The sequence below is a fragment of the Babylonia areolata genome, chromosome 33 (genome assembly GCF_041734735.1).
Source record: "Babylonia areolata isolate BAREFJ2019XMU chromosome 33, ASM4173473v1, whole genome shotgun sequence".
Taxonomy (NCBI): domain Eukaryota; kingdom Metazoa; phylum Mollusca; class Gastropoda; order Neogastropoda; family Buccinidae; genus Babylonia; species Babylonia areolata.
The window spans coordinates 11597670-11614883 of NC_134908.1; the positions used below are offsets into that span (position 1 = coordinate 11597670).

Genomic DNA, 17214 nt, shown 5'->3' on the forward strand with positions numbered 1-17214 from the left:
TCTTCATAAGAAATTTCTGAACCAAAGCACATAAAGTAAAAATATGATGTACAATACTAAATCCTACTCTGAATCCTGCTTGTTCTTCAACAATTATTTCCTCTCTTTCGGCCCACTGGACAAGCCTTCTATTCAAAATATGTGTATATACTTTACTAATTACGCTTGTTAGAGCTACACCCCTATAGTTGTCTGGATTATTAGTGTCTCCTTTCTTATGAATTGGTACAATAATGGATTTACACCAATTTGTCGGAAATAATCCATCATCAAACACTTTGTTAAATAGTGCCACAAGAAAATTTAAAAAAAACAAAAAAAACAACAACAATTGCATCGACATTCTTCAGCATCACCTATTATCTTATCTGGGCCGGCACTTTTTCCATTTTTCAGATTTCTTACACTGGCCTTAATTTCATCTATAGTTATAGGGTCATTAAACAAAGGTTCGGTAAAGATTTTTTTCTTCGTCTTCTTCTTTTCCTGTATCTGCGGTGTCTTGGGCCCCCTCGAATGAATTAAATACATGACAAAAATGATCGTGCCATTGCTGTGAAGTGATTTCATTATAAATGACTGATTTCCTATTGACTGATCTAATAGTTGCCCAAAACATTTTTGAATCCTTTATTGATTCTTTTGACTATTGCAGTTTTTTCTGTGTGTGAGAGAGAGAGACACACACACACAGAGACAGACAGAGAGAGACAGAGAGAGAGAGAGAGAGAGAGTGTGTGTGTCTGTGTGTCTGTGTGTGTGTGTGTGTGTGTGTGTGTGTGTGTGTGTGTGTGTTTGAGTGAACTCCACAATTCCCTGTCAGTCCATCCGTCCTTCTGGCATCAAGTGCATGTATCCAGAACACAGTACGCTTTGTACCGGAAGATCAGTCCAGTATGGCGGAATGCCACCTTGCCTTTCCTGCACTTCCGTCTCCTGACCAGTGCTGGCAGCTCTACTGTAAACATGTCACCGTGCTCTCTACCAGTCACACAGCGTCACTTCCTTTCACCGCTTTACTATACAGGTCCACAGAAATGCGCGTCATTTCACGGAGAGCGTAAAGAAGGGAAACGGGATAATAATGTCACTACGGCAGCCTGTGTTGAGAGGACACCTCTGAGTCTTCATGGAAAAGTCAGAATCCATGTCCTTTTGAATGTCGTCATGCGTCTGTGAGGTGCCAGGAAAGACACAGGTCTGTGAGGTGCCAGGAAAGACACAGGTCTGTGAGGTGCCAGGAAAGACACAGGTCTGTGAGATGCCAGCAGGAAAGACACAGGTCTGCGAGATGCCAGCAGGAAAGACACAGGTCTGTGAGATGCCAGCAGGAATGAGGGCAGAGCACGCTGGCTAGCAGCTAGTGGTAGCTGCGTCTCTTCCAATGGCGGGTTCCACATCATGGTTTGAAAGCCCACTGTTTTTCCTGTGCTCCTCAAGTCCTGTAATTATGCTCTCTCATCCGCTGCGGGACCTTTTGCGTAAGTTGAGTCATTGCTGCCAGTAGAGTCCATGTCGTCATAGATATGGCATTCGTCCTCAGGCAAGCCAGGGAACGTATGATTTGAAATATGTATGAATTCCCAGTCGTCTGCAAACAGAGAACAACGATACTGGATAACATGTCTTCATCAATCCTTTCCTATGATGACCATCGCTTGTTTTCAAAGTGCATGCACGCACCTGCATGCGTACAAGTACAGTGATACCCCTGCACTGAGAGAGAGAGAGAGAGAGAGAGAGAGAGAGAGTATGCGTTATTTTTTGTTTCCTTTTTCTTAAATTCTGTCGTGTACCAAATGATGTTTACATGATAATGAAGAGGCTGATAAGTTTAATAATTAACGTTTCCTGACCACAGGCATGCAATATAATGCAGAGAGCGGCGTTATGGTCGTACTGTTGGCGAACGTTGGGCCAGTGCACACTGTGCGAGTTAAGGCGAAAGGGGCGGTGTGTGCCATGTGACATGTGTGCGACATGCTGTGTGGACATGCTGTGTGACTTGCTATCTGACATGCTATGTGAATTGCTATCTGACATGCTGTGTGAATTGCTATCTGACATGCTGTGTGAATGAATTGCTATCTGACATGCTGTGTGACTTGCTATCTGACATGCTGTGTGAATGAATTGCTATCTGACATGCTGTGTGACTTGCTATCTGACATGCTGTGTGAATGAATTGCTATCTGACATGCTGTGTGAATTGCTATCTGACATGCTGTGTGAATCGCTATCTGACATGCTGTGTGAATTGCTATCTGACATGCTGTGTGAATGAATTGCTATCTGACATGCTGTGTGAATGAATTGCTATCTGACATGCTGTGTGAATCGCTATCTGACATGCTGTGTGAATGAATTGCTATCTGACATGCTGTGTGAATTGCTATCTGACATGCTGTGTGAATTGCTATCTGACATGCTGTGTGAATGAATTGCTATCTGACATGCTGTGTGACTTGCTATCTGACATGCTGTGTGAATGAATTGCTATCTGACATGCTGTGTGACTTGCTATCTGACATGCTGTGTGAATGAATTGCTATCTGACATGCTGTGTGACTTGCTATCTGACATGCTGTGTGAATGAATTGCTATCTGACATGCTGTGTGAATTGCTATCTGACATGCTGTGTGAATCGCTATCTGACATGCTGTGTGAATTGCTATCTGACATGCTGTGTGAATGAATTGCTATCTGACATGCTGTGTGAATGAATTGCTATCTGACATGCTGTGTGAATCGCTATCTGACATGCTGTGTGAATGAATTGCTATCTGACATGCTGTGTGAATTGCTATCTGACATGCTGTGTGAATGAATTGCTATCTGACATGCTGTGTGAATTGCTATCTGACATGCTGTGTGAATGAATTGCTATCTGACATGCTGTGTGAATTGCTATCTGACATGCTGTGTGAATGAATTGCTATCTGACATGCTGTGTGAATGAATTGCTATCTGACATGCTGTGTGAATTGCTATCTGACATGCTGTGTGAATGAATCGCTATCTGACATGCTGTGTGAATGAATCGCTATCTGACATGCTGTGTGAATGAATTGCTATCTGACATGCTGTGTGAATGAATCGCTATCTGACATGCTGTGTGAATGAATTGCTGCTATCTGACATGCTGTGTGAATGAATTGCTGCTATCTGACATGCTGCGTGAATGAATCGCTATCTGACATGCTGTGTGAATGAATTGCTATCTGACATGCTGTGTGAATTGCTATCTGACATGCTGTGTGAATGAATTGCTATCTGACATGCTGTGTGAATGAATTGCTATCTGACATGCTGTGTGAATTGCTATCTGACATGCTGTTTGACATGTAGATGCGGCCTGACGTCACAGTGTGCTGCTTACCGGGATATCGGCGCGGACACAGGGGCGGGGCTCTGGGGGACGGCGGTGGACTTTGCCTTTGTCTCCTGTGTCTGCCTGCAACACAGTGTTGTCACTTCAGTCTGCCTGCAATACAGTGTTGTCACTTCTGTCTGCCTGCAACACAGTGTTGTCACTTCAGTCTGCCTGCAATACACAGTGTTGTCACTTCTGTCTGCCTGCAATACAGTGTTGTCACTTCAGTCTGCCTGCAATACAGTGTTGTCACTTCAGTCTCCCTGCAACACACAGTGTTGTCACTTCAGTCTGTCTGCAATACACAGTGTTGTCACTTCAGTCTGCCTGCAATACACAGTGTTGTCACTTCTGTCTGCCTCCAATACAGTGTTGTCACTTCTGTCTGCCTGCAACACAGTGTTGTCACTTCAGTCTGCCTGCAATACACAGTGTTGTCACTTCTGTCTGCCTGCAATACACAGTGTTGTCACTTCAGTCTGCCTGCAATACACAGTGTTGTCACTTCTGTCTGCCTGCAATACACAGTGTTGTCACTTCTGTCTGCCTGCAACACACAGTGTTGTCACTTCTGTCTGCCTGCAATACACAGTGTTGTCACTTCAGTCTGCCTGCAATACACAGTGTTGTCACTTCAGTCTGCCTGCAATACACAGTGTTGTCACTTCTGTCTGCCTGCAACACACAGTGTTGTCACTTCTGTCTGCCTGCAATACAGTGTTGTCACTTCTGTCTGCCTGCAACACAGTGTTGTCACTTCAGTCTGCCTGCAATACACAGTGTTGTCACTTCTGTCTGCCTGCAACACAGTGTTGTCACTTCAGTCTGCCTGCAACACAGTGTTGTCACTTCAGTCTGCCTGCAATACACAGTGTTGTCACTTCAGTATGCCTGCAATACAGTGTTGTCACTTCTGTCTGCCTGCAATACAGTGTTGTCACTTCTGTCTGCCTGCAACACAGTGTTGTCACTTCAGTCTGCCTGCAATACACAGTGTTGTCACTTCTGTCTGCCTGCAACACAGTGTTGTCACTTCAGTCTGCCTGCAATACACAGTGTTGTCACTTCTGTCTGCCTGCAATACAGTGTTGTCACTTCAGTCTGCCTGCAATACACAGTGTTGTCACTTCTGTCTGCCTGCAACACAGTGTTGTCACTTCAGTCTGCCTGCAATACACAGTGTTGTCACTTCTGTCTGCCTGCAATACAGTGTTGTCACTTCTGTCTGCCTGCAACACAGTGTTGTCACTTCAGTCTGCCTGCAATACACAGTGTTGTCACTTCTGTCTGCCTGCAATACAGTGTTGTCACTTCTGTCTGCCTGCAACACAGTGTTGTCACTTCAGTCTGCCTGCAATACACAGTGTTGTCACTTCTGTCTGCCTGCAATACACAGTGTTGTCACTTCAGTCTGCCTGCAATACACAGTGTTGTCACTTCTGTCTGCCTGCAATACACAGTGTTGTCACTTCAGTCTGCCTGCAACACACAGTGTTGTCACTTCTGTCTGCCTGCAACACACAGTGTTGTCACTTCTGTCTGCCTGCAATACAGTGTTGTCACTTCTGTCTGCCTGCAACACAGTGTTGTCACTTCAGTCTGCCTGCAATATACAGTGTTGTCACTTCTGTCTGCCTGCAACACAGTGTTGTCACTTCAGTCTGCCTGCAATACACAGTATTGTCACTTCTGTCTGCCTGCAATACAGTGTTGTCACTTCTGTCTGTCTGCAACACAGTGTTGTCACTTCAGTCTGCCTGCAATACACAGTGTTGTCACTTCTGTCTGCCTGCAACACAGTGTTGTCACTTCAGTCTGCCTGCAATACACAGTGTTGTCACTTCTGTCTGCCTGCAATACAGTGTTGTCACTTCTGTCTGCCTGCAACACAGTGTTGTCACTTCAGTCTGCCTGCAATACACAGTGTTGTCACTTCTGTCTGCCTGCAACACACAGTGTTGTCACTTCTGTCTGCCTGCAATACAGTGTTGTCACTTCTGTCTGCCTGCAATACACAGTGTTGTCACTTCTGTCTGCCTGCAATACACAGTGTTGTCACTTCTGTCTGCCTGCAACACACAGTGTTGTCACTTCTGTCTGCCTGCTGCCCTCATGTCACATGGACTGACAGTGACTGACAGTGTCTATCATCTCTCCACAGACAGACAGTGTCTATCATCTCTCCACAGACAGACAGTGTCTATCATCTCTCCATAGACTGACAGTGACTGACAGTGTCTATCATCTCTCCACAGACTGAGAGTGACTGACAGTGTCTATCATCTCTCCATAGACTGACAGTGACTGACAGTGTCTATCATCTCTCCACAGAGTGACAGTGACTGACAGTGTCTATCATCTCTCCACAGACTGACAGTGTATATCATCTCTCCATAGACTGACAGTGACTGACAGTGTCTATCATCTCTCCATAGACTGACAGTGACTGACAGTGTCTATCATCTCTCCACAGACTGACAATGTCTATTATCTCCCCATAGACTGACAGTGACTGACAGTGTCTATCATCTCTCCACAGACTGACAATGTCTATTATCTCCCCATAGACTGACAGTGACTGACAGTGTTTATCATCTCCCCATAGACTGACAGTGACTGACAATGCCTATCATCTCTAGACAGACTGACAGTAACTGACAGTGTCTATCATCTCTCCATAGACTGACAGTGACTGGCAATGTCTATTCATCTCTCCACAGACTGACTGTCTATCATCTCTCCACAGACTGACTGTCTAGCATCTCTACATAGACTTACAGTGTCTATTCATCTCTCCATAGACTCCATAGACTGACAATGTCTATCATCTCTCCATAGACTGCAGTGTCTATCATCTTTCCATAGACTGACAGTGTCTATCATCTCTCCATAGACTGACAGTGACTGTCAATGTCTATAATCTCTCCATAGACTGACAGCGACTAATAATGTATATCATCTCTCCGCAGACTGACAGTAACTGACAGTGTCCATCATCTCTCTACAGACTGACAGTAACTGACAATGTCCATCATCTCTCTACAGACTGACAGTGACTGACAGTGTCTATCATCTCTCTACAGACTGACAGAGACTGACAATGTATATCATCTCTCTACAGACTGACAGTAACTGACAATGTATATCATCTCCCCATAGACTGACAGTAACTGACAGTGTCTATCATCTCTCTACAGACTGACAGTCACTGACTGTCTATTCATCTCTCCAGTACATCCAGTACAACCTGTTGAGGGTCGGGTTGCCGGCGACTAAACCGGCACTCCCACCGCTCCCTTCCGGGACTGGTGAGGCGGGTGGCTAGACACCCTTATGGAGATCCATAATAGGGCGTTGGCTCAGGAGAGCCACCGACGGCCATCTAGCTCCACCGTGCTGTGTGCATGCCACACGCAGTTGGCCCCCGGGGTGTGTCTACCCATGCATGCGAAGTCTGGATCCGGCAGAATCTGCGGAAGAAACTTATCGGTTCAACGGAGAAGAAGGCGGTTACAGCAACGCACTGTGGAGTGCAGAGAGCAAGATGAGACACCGAAAGGATATCTAGGTCATCCACTGCATCCGTGCTCATCCTCCAGTCGTCTCGACTTACTCTTGCCACTGGAAATTGGTGGACCCGGACGAGAGAGTGAGGTTGACGTTGCGCAACTCCTCTTCACTTTAAACAAACTCATCGCGCAAGTCATCAGTCATCCAAAATGACCTTTCATCCTTCATCATTTCATCACCCCCAAGTCCTGTGGCGACAGGCGAGCGACGAAACGACAGGTGTGGGTACACTGGCAGTCGCAGTCGCAGACCTGCATGCAGGCGGCTCAGGCCATAGGGTCGTTCTTCGTCGACAGGAGCAGCGATGGAGCTCGGCAGCCGTCTGAGCGTCTGAGCAGCCCTCTTTAGGAATGCACTGCTCACCTCCCTGGCATGAGGAAGGGGCTAGAAAAGGTGCCCTAAAAATTGCCTGCTCCATATCACCCTGGCCAGCATACCGCGGCTGGCGGGGACCCTACATCAGCGGTCGAAACAAGAAAGAAAAGAAAAAAACAAGGATCGTTCCTCTCACCATTGGTGCTTGGAACATAAGGACTCTCCTGGACAGAGATAACGCGGACAGACCCCAAAGGAGAACGGCACTAGTTGCATCCGAACTCGCCAGATACAACATTGACATCGCAGCCTTGAGTGAGACTCGGCTTGCAGGCGAAGGCGAGCTCTGTGAACAGGGATCTGGTTACACCTTCTTCTGGAGTGGACGAGGAAGCGAAGAGCGACGTGAGGCTGGCGTTGGTTTTGCAGTAAAAACAGCACTTGTCAGCAAGCTAGCTGGAATCCCAAAGGGAGTCAACGATAGGCTTATGACCATGAAACTCCCACTGGCATCTGGCCAGAAGCACCTCACCATTGTCAGTGCCTACGCCCCAACCATGACCAACCCGGATGAAGTGAAGGCGAAGTTCTACGAGGACCTTCACTCTGTCATTGCTGCTATCCCTAAAGCAGACAAGCTCATCATTCTTGGGGACTTCAATGCTAGAGTTGGCTCTGACTACATCTCCTGGGATGGAGTGATTGGAAAGCACGGTGTGGGCCACTGCAACCCAAATGGATTGCTTTTGCTTCAGACCTGTGCAGAGCACGAACTGCTGATAACCAACACAGTTTTCTGCCTCCCTACCCGTAACAGGACGTCATGGATGCACCCTCGCTCAAAGCATTGGCATCTCATCGATTATGTCATTGTCAGGAAAAGGGATAGGCAAGATGTACGTATAACAAAGACCATGTGCGGCGCTGAGTGTTGGACAGACCATCGCCTTGTAGTCTCGAACCTGAATATTCGAATCCAGCCCAAGAGACGCCCCCAAGGACAAAAGGCTCCAAAACGGCTCAACATCGCTAAGCTGAAAAACATCTCCATCAAACAGTCCTTTGTGGAGCTGCTGGAAGATCGTCTGGAATCCGCCTCTCTGGACAACCAGAATGTGGAGTCTGACTGGAGGACCCTGCGTGAGCTGATCTATAGTACAGCTTCAGAGACCCTGGGACCCATGACCAGAAAGCACAAAGACTGGTTTGATGAAAACTGTGATGAAATCAAGCAGCTTCTGGATGAGAAACGCCGTCTGCATCAAGCCTACCTGAGCAACCCAAAGTCCACATCAAAAAAGGATGCGTACGATGCCATCCGCAGGACTGTTCAGCAAAAGTTACGCCAGATGCAGGATAAGTGGCTGAGTGACAAAGCTGATGAGATCCAGGGATATGCTGACAGGCACGATATGAAGAGGTTCTATGATGCCTTAAAAGAAGTCTACGGCCACACATTCTCAGGATCATCCCCCCTCTTCAGTGCAGATGGGAATACCTTGATCACCGAGAAGGAGAAAATTCTCGAACGCTGGGCTGAGCACTTCAACAGTGTCTTAAATCGACCTTCCTCCATAAATGATGAAGCCATAGACCGTCTCCCACAAGTCCCCATCAACGAAGCACTGGACGATCCGCCAACACTTCTTGAGACCCAGAAAGCAATCCGTCTGCTATCCAGTGGCAAAGCACCTGGCTCAGACTCCATACCAGCAGAGGTCTACAAGAATGGAGGCACTGTGCTGACTGAGAAGCTCCATCAGCTGTACTCACTCATGTGGAAAGAAGAGACGATCCCCCAGGATTTCAAAGATGCATCTATCATTCACTTGTACAAGCGAAAGGGGAACCGGCAAGCCTGTGATAACCATCGGGGCATTTCCTTGCTCTCCATCGCAGGCAAGATACTCGCCAGGATCCTACTAAACCGCCTCACAGCACACCTTGACCAAGGTCATTTGCCTGAGAGCCAATGTGGATTTCGGAAAGAGCGCGGAACCACCGACATGGTGTTTGCTGCAAGGCAGCTGCAAGAGAAATGTCAGGAGCAAAATGCTGATCTGTTCTCCACCTATGTCGACCTCACTAAGGCCTTCGACACTGTGAGTAGAGAGGGACTGTGGAAGATCATGGCAAAGTATGGATGCCCTCGGAAATTTATTTCCTTGGTCAGCCAATTCCATGAAGGCATGCAGGCTCGAGTCCAGGACAATGGCGAAACATCTGCTCCTTTTGCTGTCACAAATGGTGTCAAGCAAGGCTGCGTCCTGGCTCCAACACTGTTCAGCCTCATGTTCTCTGCAATGCTTACTGATGCCTTCAGAGATGGCGATGTTGGAATCGGCCTAAAGTACCGAACAGATGGCAAGCTGTTTAACCTCAGAAGGCTTCAAGCAAAAACAAAGGTCATGACAGACATCATCAGAGACTTTTTGTTTGCTGATGATTGTGCCCTCAACGCTGGATCTGAAGCTGACATGCAACTCAGCGTTGACAAGTTTGCCACTGCCAGCAGGAACTTCGGCCTTTCCATCAGCATGAGGAAAACTGAAGTTCTCCATCAGCCAGCCCCAGGGAAACCCTACGTTGAGCCCAACATCATAGTCAACGGTCAGAGACTCAGTGCGGTGGAGCGGTTCACATACCTTGGCAGCACACTGTCACGAAATGCGACCATCGACGATGAAGTGAACGTCTGGATTGCAAGAGCAAGCGCAACTTTTGGTAGACTCAATGCAAATGTCTGGAACAGAAGAGGCATTAGTCTTGAGACCAAGCTAAAGGTCTACAGAGCAGTAGTTCTCCCCACACTACTGTACGCCTGCGAAACTTGGACAGTGTACCAACGACATGCCAAGAAGCTGAACCACTTCCACACAACATGCCTCAGGAAGCTACTGAACATCAAGTGGCAAGACAGGACCCCAGACACAGAGGTGCTCGCAAAAGCCACCCTTCCCAGCATCTTCACCATCCTGATGCAGTCCCAGCTTCGCTGGGCTGGACACGTGGTGCGCATGCCAGACCATCGGCTGCCCAGAAGGCTCTTCTATGGCGAGCTGCAACAAGGGAAGAGATCACACGGAGGTCAGAAGAAACGCTTCAGAGATACTCTGAAAGTCTCTCTGAAAGCGTTTGATATCAACCCTGACTCCTGGGAGGAATCTGCAGTGGACCGTGACAAATGGCGCACTGCTGTGCACAAAGGCGCCAAGTTGTGCGAGGCCAACAGGACTGCTGCAGCTGTTCAGAAGAGGCAGGCCAGAATGTCACGGGCAAACAAGCTCCCTGACAATGGTATGTCTGTCTTTGTCTGCCCCAATTGTGGAAGTAGGGCAAGGGCTACGCCTGACGGGCAGCATAGTCCTAGCTCTCATTTCTTTCGTCAGTTGTGTTGGAATGGGATTGTGCGTTGCCGTAAAAGTTGTGTATGTACTTTATGATGGAGTGGAGTAATGTGTATTGTGTGTGTGTGTGTTTATGTAAGTATGTGCCTGCCTATGTGTGTGTATGTGTTAGGGTAGCTGTTAGATACACATGTATGTTAAAATGTATGTATGCAGTGTCTGTGCGTGCGTGCGTGCGTGCGTGCGTGCGTGTGTGTGTGTGGTCACATTTTGGTGTGTGTATGTAACATAGATATAATGTTTTATGTTATCAAAAGCGTTTTTGTAAAGCACCTAGAGCAGATTTCTGGATAGTGTGCTATATAAGTATCCATTATTATTATTATTATTATTAATTGTCAGCGAACATTTCGTGCGCAGATTGGACTATTCAGCCAACTGCGCATTCACAGATAGATTCATGAGCATCCTCCCCTCCACCCCACCACCACCCTCCCCCCATACCCCAGCAGGATGACAACGATGGTCATCATCGATCTCGATGGACACACACCATTCATCTCTCCATAGACTGACAGCGACTGACAGTGTCTATCATTTCTCCATGGTGGTGGTGATGTGTGTCCATTGAGATCGATGATGACCATCGTTGTCATCCAGCTGGGGAATGGGGGGAGGGGCGTGGGGGGGTGCTCATAGGTCTATCTGTGAATGCGCAGATGGCTGAATAGTCCAATCTGCGCACGAAATGTTCGCTGACAGTTGAAGCGGAAAAAGACCGGCATATCATTGTCAGTGAGCTTGTTTGCCCGTGACTTTCTGGCCTGCCTCTTCTGAACAGCTGCAGCAGTCCTGTTGGCCTCGCACAACTTGGCGCAGGAGCGCGCCATTTGTCAAGGTCCATTGCAGATTCCTCCCAGGAGTCAGGATTGATGTCAAACGCTTTCAGGGAGACTCTCAGAGTATCTCTGAAGCGCTTCTTCTGACCTCCATGTGATCTCTTCCATTGTTGCAGCTCGCCATAGAAAAGCCTTTTGGGCAGCCGATGGCCTGGCATGCGCGCCACGTGTCCAGCCCAGCGAAGCAGGGACTGCATCAGGATGGTGAAGATGCTGGGAAGGGTGGCTTTTGCAAGCACCTCGTGTCTGGGGTCCTGTCTTGCCACTTGATGTTCAGTAGCTTCCTGAGGCATGTTGTGTGGAAGTGTTTCAGCTTCTTGGCGTGTCGTTGGTACAGTGTCTGTCATCTCTCCACAGACTGACAGTGTCTACCATCTCTCCACAGACTGACAGTGACTGACAGTGTCTATCATCTCTCCATAGACTGACAGTGACTGACAGTGTCTACCATCTCTCCATAGACTGACAGTGACTGACAGTGTCTACCATCTCTCCACAGACTGACAGTGACTGACAGTGTCTATCATCTCTCCACAGACTCACAGTGACTGACAGTGTCTATCATCTCTTCGTACATTGACAGTGTCTATCATCTCTCCGTAGATTGACAGTGTCTATCATCTCTCCATAGACTGACAGTGACTGACATGTCTATCATCTCTCCGTAGATTGACAGTGTCTATCATCTCTCCATAGACTGACAGTGTCTATAATCTCTCCATAGACTGACAGTGACTGACAGTGTCTATCATCTCCCCATAGACTGACAGTGACTGAGTGTCTATTCATCTCTCCACAGACTGACAGTGACTAACAGTGTCTATCATCTCTCCATAGACTGACATTGACTGACAGTGTCTATTCATCTCTCCATAGACTGACAGTGACTGACAGTGTCTATCATCTCTCCATAGACTGACAGTGGCTGACAGTGTCTATAATCTCTCCATAGACTAACAATGTCTACCATCTCTCCACAGGCGGACAGTGACTGATAGTGTCTATCATCTCTCCGTAGATTGACAGTGGCTATTCATCTCTCCACAGACTGACAGTGACTGACAGTGTCTATCATCTCTCCGTAGATTGACAGTGTCTATTCATCTCTCCACAGACTGACAGTGACTGACAGTGTCTATCATCTCTCCGTAGATTGACAGTGTCTATTCATCTCTCCACAGACTGACAGTGACTGACAGTGTCTATCATCTCTCCGTAGATTGACAGTGTCTATTCATCTCTCCACAGACTGACAGTGACTGACAATGTCTATCATCTCTCTACAGACTGACAGTAACTGACAATGTCTATCATCTCTCCACAGACTGACAATGTCTATAATCTCTCCACAGATTGACAGTGTCTATTCATCTCTCCACAGGCTCCATAGACTGACAATGCCTATCACCTCTCCACAGACTGACAGTGTCTGTCACCTCTCCACAGATTGTCAATCATCTCTCCAAAGACTGACAGTAACTGACAGCGTGTATCATCTCTCCACAGACAGTGTCTGCCATCTCTCCATAGACTGACAATGTCTATCATCTCCCCATAGACTGACAATGTCATATCTCCACAGACTGACAGTGTCTGTCATCTCTCCACAGATTGCCAATCATCTCTCCAACTGACAGTAACAGACAGTGTCTGTCATCTACCCACAGACTGACAGTGTCTGTCATCTCTCCACAGATTGTCAATCATCTCTCAACAGACTGACAATGTCTATCATCTCTCCACAGACTGACAATGTCTATCACCTCTCCACAGACTGAAAATGTCTGTCATCTCTCCATCGACTATCAGCTCTCTATCGACTGACAGCATCTGTCATTTCTCCAGTCAAACCTATTCCTGGTGTCAGCGGTCCCTCATAAACCAGAGAAAAAACCAAGTCAAGAAATGGACAAGATCTTCACTGAAGGACCAGACAGCGTGATGTTGGTGACGTTTCGCCCCTCCCCCCCCCCCCCCCTCTCCCCCTCCCCAACACAATAAATGGACCCCACTGCAAAGCTAACGTGTACAATTTTAGATCATGTGAACACACCGTCCTGTTGGCTCCTTGTTTCTTCAGCTTTCCGTTCCGGACCGGACACCTGGACTTACCAACAAGGTACGTGCACAGGGAGACCACCAGGACCACCAGGACAATGCACACAACAGACATGATCAGTGTTGTCATGGGGACTTCCAGTTTGTCTGTAACACACACACACACACACACACACACACACACACACACACACACACACACACACACGTCAACTACAACCGTACAACTACAACCTTAGGTTCTTTTTATCATGACAGAGTTTGAATAATGATACCATTAAAAAAAGAAAGAGAACCAGACACATTCATTGGTGGTGCTTATATTCCATGTGGAACCTGTTCATGTGGAAAAGATCCCACTGCTCAAACAGGTGATGATTTAGAAAATGATCTACCTTTCAAGTAAAGGGAATGTTATGTGGTGACACGAAGGCCAGAACTGGTACACTTCTAGACTTTATACAACATGAAAAGTATCTATATGATATACCATTCAATTTTTACATTCACTTCATAATGTAGCGAAAAAAAAGAAAGAAGATCGATGAATTTAGGCACTGATAATCTACGTACACTAAATGGTAGAATACTGGCAGGTATTCAGGGAAATTTTCTTTCTTTCAACACGCATGGAAGTAGCGCAGTGGACTGTCTTATTTGTTTCTAAACTTTGATCTGAAAAATCATCAGTATGAAAGTCAGAGACCTTACTGAGTATTCTGACCATTGCCATTTGGAACTAACATTTATCTTACAAACGAAAATATTACAAGTGAAAATGTCTTCCAAATATCAACAAACAAAAATATAAAAGAAAAAAAGACCAAAAAGATTGCAATAACTATTTCTACTAAAATAATATTCTGCAGAATTAATGTCAAAAGCAGTTGAAACAGCTAATGCTTGATGGAGTCTCCCGTCGGTCCGACGGATGAGTAGACAGGCAGGCTTATCTGTCGGTGTGTGTCCTCATATGGGAGAAGAGGCCGATTCTGGATGCGCAGCACTTCACACAGGTGTTGCAAGGGAAAACGTCTCCAGAAGTTGAGCCCTGCTTCCTTCGCTCACGCTTCTCCTTAATGGCCAGCGTTCTCTTGTTTTCAAACGTCTTTATCCCACTAGAGCACAGCATCCTCCAGCGAGAGCGCTCAAGGGCATCAGTTTCCCAGGAAGCGATGTCTATGTCACAGGCTTTGAGGTTTGTCTTCAAGGTGTCCTTGAAACGCTTGCAGGGTCTTCCAAGTTCGCGGTGGCCTTTCTTCAGCTGGCCATACAAAAGCATCTTCGGGATCCTGCTGTCTGTCATGCGGACAACGTGTCCTGTCCAGCGTAGCTGGCACTGGATCAACAGGCTTTCGATGCTGGGCAGGCCGCTCCTCTCTAGGACCTGGAGGTTGGAGACCCTGTCTTGCCACTTTATGCCGAGGATCTTTCGTAGGCATCTCTGGTGAAACTGCTCAAGCTGTTGAATGTGACGGCGATACGTCGTCCATGTTCCACAGCAGTACAACAAGGTGGTCAGCACAACAGCTCTGTAGGTTTTCATCTTGGTGCTGAGCCTGATGCCTTTGTTGTTCCACAGCCTGTTGTTGAGTCTGCCAAAGACGGAGCTGGCCTTGGCGATGCGCAGCGTCACTTCTGCATCAAGGGCTCCGTTGCTGTATAGGGTGCTGCCCAGGCAGCAAAACTTGTCGACTGACTCGATCTGTGTCATCGATCTTGATTGCAGGTGGGGGGGAGGCACTGGCGTTCTGTGAGCTAGCTGGCTAGTACATGGACTCGGTCTTGCTGAGGCTGATAGTGAGTCCAAAGCGCCTGCAGGAGGCTGAGAACCTGTCCATAATGAACTGCATATCCTCATGGGGGTGTGCAGCAAGCGCGCAGTCATCAGCGAAGAGGAACCCTCTCAACAGTGCCTCAAACACCCTAGACCTGGCATGGAGTCGCCGCAAGTTGAAAAGTTTGCCATCTGTGCGAAACTGAATGTAGATGCCCCGGTCACAGTCTTGGAAGGCGTCGATCAGCATGGCAGAGAAGAGAATGGAGAACAGTGTGGGTGCCGGCAAATGCTTAGTCAATATTTGACATACGATGTAAACTAATAAACTGCAAATAATGAAATGTGCAGCCAGAAGATGCAAACAAAACAGCCAATGTATATTCAAACATATTCATGGAAACAGTAAAAATAGCTTTGACCCCAAAGGTGAGATTAGGGAAGTGTAAATAATAAATAAAAAAAAGGAACAACAAAACAAAATGGTTGTCACGAACAACGGAAAGAAGTGAGGTTATTACTGAATGCACTAAATCGAAATTCTTACAGCAGACGCTTACGGGATAATGGTTTGAAAAAAAAAAACAAATACTACAAATCATTATCAAGAAAAATGAAAACGGCTTTTTAATGGAAACTTGTCAATGCATCAAATGAAGCCATAAACAATGATCCAAACGTCTTATGGAAGAAGTGAAGAACAGCTAAACAAACTGAAACAAACAAACACGTTGTGGTAGACGTATGTTATCTTGAGAAACTAACTTGTGAATAATCACAAATAGAAAACCAAAGACATGACAAAATAATATGCAATCTAATAAGAGAAAATATATTCGAAATTTTGTCATATTCTCGTGAACCTGACTTGCTTATCACTAAATCTTATATTCAAAAAGTAGTTATGCAATTGAAAAACAAATCTGCAAGAAAAGATTGTATAATGAATGTAATTATCAAAACTATATTGCCTCATTTCATAGACATAGCAATAGACCTATTAATATGATATTTGGTATATATATCCAGATGCATGGAAAGGAGTTAGCCTACCAATATATAAGAATAGATACCCCACAAACCAAAACTATAGAGGAATAAGACTCAAAGCTAGCATGAAAAGCTAATCTGTTCAATAATTAATGAAAGAATGACTTCACACCTTGAATCTAATGATTTACTGCCCAAAGAACAAGCTGGTTTCAGAAGAAAACTCAGAACTTTAGATCAGACTTTGGTTCTATCAGACTTAGAAGATGCAATCTTAAAACCAAAACACAGCAGATTCTGTTGTTTTGTTGACTAAAGTTGACAGTGTATGCCACGAAGCAATGTTTCTCAAAATGCGGCAAACTGGGATCTGAGGAAAATGCTAAGACATCATAAAAAGTATGTACACTCAAGAAAGACGTGCACAAGACAAAACAGTGAATGTTCTCATACTGTTTTCATTAAAAAGGGCTCCATCAAAGGAACATTCTGAGCCCGACACATTTCATCATCTTTATCAAAGATTCCGTGGAGGATTTACAAGGCAATAATTCGTCATGCTTGAATAATCATATAAATAAGATTGATATACAATGTTTGTTGTATGCAGATGAATTGGCCATTTTGTCAGAGTTAAAGTTAATGCTAGAGTTAATGGTTTTATCTGTGTTAGTATGTAGTATATCAACACACATAAAACAATCTTTACAAAACAGACCTCAAGATTCCGATTATTTCAGGTTTGGACAAAGCATTCCAGATACAAATGATACATATAAATATACTGGTGTACTTTTTCATAAAAATGGAGAGAAAAAAATTACAGAAATACACGAACATCTTTACAATGACAATGACAATGACAGTGACAAATGTTTTATTGA

At 45.9% G+C, this 17214-nt stretch overlaps 1 protein-coding gene across 3 annotated transcripts in view; it reads right to left on the reverse strand.

Moving 5' to 3' along the window:
• Positions 1-1435: 1435 nt before the first annotated feature.
• Positions 1436-17214, reverse strand: part of LOC143277058 (uncharacterized) — a 46331-nt gene continuing 30552 nt past the window's right edge. The window contains exons 6-8 of one of the 3 annotated variants that reach the window (XM_076581792.1): positions 13618-13710; positions 3381-3451; positions 1436-1591 (exon numbers count right to left, since the gene is read on the reverse strand). In XM_076581792.1, the coding sequence (XP_076437907.1) occupies positions 1436-1591; positions 3381-3451; positions 13618-13710 (320 nt within the window). Of the gene's footprint in view, positions 1592-3380; positions 3456-13558; positions 13711-17214 lie in introns of all 3 variants that reach the window. The other 2 variants (XM_076581790.1, XM_076581793.1) reach the window with 2 other exon arrangements.